Source organism: Suncus etruscus, chromosome 10 (genome assembly GCF_024139225.1).
Source record: "Suncus etruscus isolate mSunEtr1 chromosome 10, mSunEtr1.pri.cur, whole genome shotgun sequence".
In the NCBI taxonomy this organism is placed as follows: Eukaryota; Metazoa; Chordata; class Mammalia; order Eulipotyphla; family Soricidae; genus Suncus; species Suncus etruscus.
The window spans coordinates 109068099-109075000 of record NC_064857.1 but is presented as its reverse complement, the minus strand read 5'-3'; the positions used below and the strand labels follow the sequence as shown (position 1 = coordinate 109075000).

Here is a 6902-nt window from a genome sequence, read left to right as displayed (position 1 = left end):
AAACAAAGTTTTATGAGACCACTCCATACCAATTTCCACAAGGTTTGAACCAGACAACATTCCCACCAGCAGTAGATTAAAGTACCTTTTTTACCACATCTCTACTCACACAGATTGTTCCACTATGTTTCACATGTGTCATTATTACTGATGTAATATGATATTCTCTTTCATCATGATTTGGATTTATTTAAAAATAAAAATTTTGTAAAAATATTTTAGACTATAAAGAATATTTTAAGCTATAAAATATTTTGAATGTGAAAAATCTGAGCTTTGTTGTTTTGTTTGTTTTATTTTGATTTTTTGATTTGTTGGTTTTAGGGCCACACATAGCTATGTGCAGGGCATACTTGTGACTTTGTGACAAGTCATCACTCCTGATGGTGCAAAGGATATCTGAGATATGTGATGCCTGAGATAGAAAACAGGTCAGACATATGCAAGGCAATCACCTTGTCTGCTGTACTCTCATCAATCCTAAGAATCTGAGTTTTGCTAATATATATAGTCACCAATCAGTCATGAAATTCCCATGACATTGAGACTAAAGGTATCTTCAAGGAAGAAACTGCACTCTCCAAACAAGTGGAAGCAGAGATAAACAGATGGGAATATATCAAGCTCAGAAGCCACTGCACCTCAAAGGAAACAGTGCCCAGGATACAAGAGCCACCCACTGAGTGGGAGAAACTATTCACCCAACTAATTAGATAAGGGGCTAATATCCAAAATATACAAGGCACTGACAGAACTTTACAAGAAGAAAACATCTAACTCCATCAAAAAATGGAAAGAAAAAATGGACAGACACTTTGATAAAGAAGAAATACAAATGGCCAAAAGACACATGAAAAAATGCTCCACATCACTAAACATCAGGTAGATGCAAATCAAAACAACTATGAGGTACCACCTCACATCCCAGAGATTGGCACACATCACAAAGAATGAGAACAAGCAGTGTTGGCGGGGATGTGGAGAGAAAGGAACTCTTATCCACTGCTGGTGGGAATGCCGTCTAGTTCAACTTTTATGGAAAGCTATATGGAGATTCCTCCAAAAGCTGGAACTTGAGCTCCAGCTATACCACTCCTAGGGATATACCCTAGGAACATAAAAATACAATACAAAAACCCCTTTCTCACACCTATATTCATTGCCAGGCTATTTACAATAGCCAGATTCTGGAAATAACCAAGATTCCCTTCAACAGATGAATGGCTAAAAAATCTGTGGTACATATATACAATATTATGCAGCCATCAGGAGAGATGAAGTCATGAAATTTTCCTATACATGATGTACACAGAATCTATTATGCTATGTGAAATAAGTCAGAGGGAGAGAGATAGACACAGAATAGTCTCACTCATCTATGGGTTTTAAGAAAATAAAATATTTTTGCAATAATCGTCAGAGACAAAGAGAGGAGGGCTGGAAGGTCCTCCACATGAAGCTCACCACAAAGAATGGTGAGTGCAGTTAGAGAAATAACTACACTGAGAACTATCATAACAATGTGAATGAAGGAGGGAAGTGGAAAGCCTGTCTAGAGTACAGGCGGGGGTGGGGTAGAGAGGAGAAAGATTTGGGACATTGGTGATGGTAATGTTGCATCGGTGAAGGGGGGTGTTCTTTACATGACTGAAACCCAACTACAATCATATTTGTAATCAAGGTGTTTAAATAAATCTATTATTAAAAAGTAAGTAAATAAAAACATGAAAAAAGGAAATTCACCACACATACTATACTACATAATATGTAATACATATTACATATTCCAGAAACATTACCCACAAAATAAAGATGTAAAATTATCTGAAATTTGAAAAGTCAATAATTATCCTTCTTATAAATTACTTCCAATTTCCTAGTAAAAAGAGAAAGAGCAAAGAAAGACCAGATATGCACCTAGATTATCTATGTACATACATATAAAAAAGAAAGTGAGAGATGGGAAGGGGAAGCTTAGATAAGGAGAGGGGTAAGTAAAAATAAATAAAGAAATTATTCCTGGTGATGCTGGGGAAACTCTATGGGGATATCCCCATATCCAGGGATTGAACCCAGACCAACCACTTACAAGACAAGCACCCTCCCTGTTTTGTTATCACTCTGGCCCCAATATTTATTTCACGTAGTATTGGATGTTTGCTTGTTTCATGCTTCTGAGTTCTCTCTTTTGCTTTCTCTCTGTCTCTCTTGTCTTATAAAGGTCCTATCTCTGCTTCTTTTTTATTAAATTTATTAAAAGAAAATGCAGCACATAGTTGACATGAATGATCATAATACATTTGTTTCAAGATGACCAAAAGCAAAGTTATTAAAAGAAATAGAAAATTGAAATAAAAACTAAAAAGATGGAAGAGAAGGGGAAGAAGTAAAAGTATAGTAGCAAGTATATTTTTGAAAATTATTGAATCATCAATTAACTCATTAAAGCACTAGCAGAAGATTTAGTAAGATCTTTTTTGTTGTTGTTAAGTGTAAGAGTTAAAGAAATACAGTAAAAACGGCATGAAAGTGGCAATTATTGTTGTTTGCATTGCCCAGCAAAATATGGGGGAAATGGAAAGGAAAAGCCTTGGCCTAAATACAAAGAGACCTTACCCCTTAAGTTTTCTGGCATAAGACCAACTCTGGGCTCCAGGCAAACTAGGTTGCCCAACCTTGAGTCATTCTCTGTGGTCTCAGTAAAATTTTTTGCAAAATCGCTGTTGTTGGTGTCAGGTTTCTATAGTTAGAGGTCCTGGTTTCTGTGCATATCCTACTTGAAGTCAGAATGTTGCAGAGCATCCACTAGTTTCACCTCATCATTAGAGGGCAATGTGGAGAGCCCTGCCCTGAAAGCAGGTTTTTGCTTTTGCTAAGTCGTCTGGGTATTAAAAGAACCCTTTTTGCAGTAAGTCGATGTCAGGGCAGCTGTAGGGTCTTCCCTGGTAGAGGCTTCCTGGTGATGTTATAGACAACCATGATTGTTTCAGTAGATGGTATTCATGGTTCAGGGGTGTATGGGCAATGCCCATTCTTCTGAGGCCTGAGCAAAGTCATTATGACAATGTTTACGTGTAAGGTTCCACTGCATTACAAAATTTGTGTTCCTATCTCTATTAGAAAAGAACTTTTTTGCAAAGAGAAATAATGCCACAAGGTATTATTGGTGCATATGGGGGCCAATAAAACAAATCCAACAATTCCCATAGGCTGGTTCTAACATGAACTCTAAACAGAGAGACTTCTACCTGAATTCTTTAGAGAAAAGATCACAAAAACAGACAAACAAACAAAACAGTGGGGCTGGGCAGGAGAGATAGCATGGAGGTAGGGCATTTGTCTTGCATGTAGAAGGATGGTGTTTAGAATCCCAGCATCCCATATGGTCCCCAAGCCTGCCAGGAGGGATTTCTGAGAGTAGAGCCAGGAGTAACCCCTGAGCACTGCCCGGTGTGACCCAAAAACAAAAAAGAAAAAAAGAAAAAAAAACAACAGTGGGGGAAATAGTCATTATTTCAGAGAGAGGAACACAGATTGGCTTTTCCTTCCAATCCACACCTAACCAAAAATATCCTTGACATTTTTACAACTGTAACATGGAAATGAAGGTACATCTTCACCTTTAGAAGAAAATTCTGTCTTATCTTTCCTTTCTAGTCCACTAGATATTTCAGGTGGTTTCTGAAAAGGTGAATCTCAAAAAAGACTGAACATAAAAATTACTTGAGGGGTTTGAGTGATAGTACAGTGGGTAGGACACTTCACTTGCTGGCAGCCAACCCAAATCCGGTGCCCTGCAGCCCATAGAGTTCCCGAAGCCCACCAAGAGTGATCCCTGAGTGTAGATCCAGGAGTAAATATGAGGACTGCTGAGCGTGGCCTAAAACCAAAACAAAAAGTTCTATTAGTCTTTTCCTTAATGCTTTTCTTTTTTTCTGTTTTCTTTTGGTTTCCTTAATACTTTTCAATTTAAACTTATTTTACCTAGTTTTGTAAAACAACATCATACGAATTAAATATTTTTTCCTTTGTTATTTCAAACTACTTGAATCTGAAGCTAAAATAGAGGTGATCTGTAACTTAATTTACTATCTTATTCCCCTAGAGGAGATCTTAAATATTATCAAAGAAAACTATTTTGAGATAACAAAAATGAAGGAAATAAATCTAACTGAAGAGTATGTAGAAAAAATTTATTACAGTATAAGATCAAAACCCTTTTATAAAGATGTGGTGGAAGTATTATCTGAGTAAGTATATGATATAATTATTTGTTATAATTATTATTCATAAATCTTAGCATTTATATAGGAACTTTGAAAATCAAAATTTTTAATAATTTGAAAATAATTCAAAATGACAGTAATCAAATATTATGTAATTTATTAAAATATAGCATAATAAAGTTAGAGCTTTCTCACCACAGAGTGATGAGTGCAGTTAGAGAAATAACTATGTTGAGAACTATCATAACAAAGTGAATGAATAAGGGGGTGGGGTGGAGAGGAGGAAGATTTGGGACACTGGTGATGGGAATGTTGTACTGGTGAAGAGGGGTGTTCTTTACATGACTGAAACCCAACTGCAATCATATTTGTAAACAAGGTGTTTAAATAAAAATATTAAAAAATAAAAATCAACTTAAGGTCTAAAATAAAGGTCTGAAATAAAAAAATAGTTGAGCTTTCTTTCCAATTTCCTCCCCTCATCTCCCTTCTCTCTTCTCCTTTCCTTTCCACTTCTGCCTGCCTACCTTCCTTTTTTCCTTTCCTCCCTTTCTTTCTTTCCTTCCCTTTTTCCTTTCTTTCTCTCCTTCCTTCCCTTTTCCTTTCTTCCTTTCCTTCCTTCTTTCCTTCCATCCTTTTTTTCTTTCTTTCTTTCCTTCCTTCCCTCCTTTTTCTTCCTTTCTTCCTTTTTTCCTTCCTCCCTTCCTTCATACTTTTTTCTTCCTTCCTCCCTTTACTCCCTACCTTTCTTTCCTTCCCTCTCTCCTTCCCACCCTTCCTTTTCCCTTCTCTCCCTTCCTTCCTCCATCCCACCCTCCCTTTCTTCCTCCTTTCTCCTTCCCTCTCTTTCTTCCTTTTTCCTTCCCTTCTCTCCCTCTCTCTCTATCCTTCCTCCCTTCTTTCCTTCCTCCCTCTCCTTCCCTCACTTTTACCTCCCTCTCTTCTTCCTTCCTTTTCCTTCCCTCCCTTCCTTTCTTTCTTATTCTTTAGATATTCATATTAGATATGGAAACTATATATATATGTTTAAATAAATTTTTTTGTGATTGGACCACAGTCCAATGTTTTCAGTCATGACATATACCAGGGCTTCTTAAACTTTTTACCCACTTGAAGCAATTTTGGTAGGAGAAAAATGTTGATCATACACGATACATTATGCATATTATATATTACATAGTATATTTCATTATATTGTGTAGCAAATTTGTATATATATATTATATAATATTAAATATAATAGTACACATCAAACATTATTAGTAATAAATCATAAATTTACTTTTAAATAAGATTTTGTAATACTATATATTTGGTTTGGTGAAACCCCATGCATCACCCACGGGTAGAAGAATCTTGGACGTGTACGGTCTCTCCTATTCTGAGTAACTCATTTGCTGAACACATTTTTCATTTCAGGAACAAAAGTCTTGCTATGATTCTAAGTAAGTGGAATGCTGTTGTTGAATGGAGAAGATTAATGGGGCCTGTCAACCCAGAGGAAGCCAAACTGCTGTCCCCAAATTCTATTCGTGCCCAGTATGGAAAGAGTATTTTGAGAAATGCTGTCCATGGGTCATCTAGCAACTTCGATGCAATGGAAACTATAAGTAAAGTGTTTGAAGATTTTGTTATGGAGAATTCTAGATATAACTAAAGTTCAATACAGCCATATTTTTCTCTGATATACTGAGTAGGCCTTGGATTTGGATCACCTGTAAAGATAGGAACTTTTCCAATATGTCTGAATAAAATTCATTTCCTGTCAGATGTCCAATGTCGTTCCATGTGCTTGAAACTTCACAGCCAGGCCCCCGGCAGAGAGTGTCCCAGAGAAGATAACTGAGTGTCAGTGAGGATCACTGAGAACGGCAGTCATGTTGCAATGTTCAGGAAAGTCTGCTTATGACGAGCTTTCGGAGCATTTTATACTCTTTCAATAATGAATCAATGTTTCACTTACATTGAATATTTTGTTGCTGCTTAGGGATTTATTTACCATATACAGGTTTTTGTATTGTACTAATACAGACATTTAAGTATTATCTATAGGGGCTGGGGAGGTATCACAGCGGTAGGGCATTTGCCTTGCATGCAGCTGACCCCGGTGGGACCTAGTTCGATTCCTCACATCCCATATGGTCCTCCAGCCTGCCGGGGAGATTTCCGAGTGCAGAGCCAGGAGTGACCCCTGAGCACAGCTGGGTGTGGCCCCAAAACCAATCAATCAAATAAATAAAGTTAAAAAAAATAAGTCTATAATCTATTTTCTAGCACAAAACCAATATTTTCTTTTTAAAATAAAACATACATTTATAACTTTATAAAAGTCTTTATAGGTATATTCTTTATACCTATATTCCTATTTTTTCTTAAAATAGACTTAATTCTTCTCTCCTCACTCTAAGTTGCACATTTGTAGCACTTATTTACTTTGTGTTAATTTTTAAATATACTAGCTATCTTATTTAAGATGTTTTTCTGAATTTATATGCCTATAAAAAAGAAACATATGCAGTTCTTAAAATAACTGATCGATTTACAATTTTACTATTGTTCTACAATTTTGTGGAATTTTTCTATCAATGGGTAGAAGTCACTGCCTTCACAATTAAAATAAAAATTTCTTGTTTGTGGGATTTAAAGAATCATCATATGGAACAATAAAAATGTCTA

General features: G+C 36.1%; 1 protein-coding gene across 1 annotated transcript in view; it reads left to right on the top strand.

Moving 5' to 3' along the window:
- Positions 1-5883, top strand: part of NME8 (NME/NM23 family member 8) — a 45832-nt gene extending 39949 nt beyond the window's left edge. Inside the window, exons 14-15 of the mRNA XM_049781873.1 lie at positions 4106-4250; positions 5646-5883. Of these exons, the coding sequence (XP_049637830.1) occupies positions 4106-4250; positions 5646-5883 (383 nt within the window). The remainder of the gene's footprint in view (positions 1-4105; positions 4251-5645) is intronic.
- The last annotated feature ends 1019 nt before the right edge of the window (positions 5884-6902 follow it).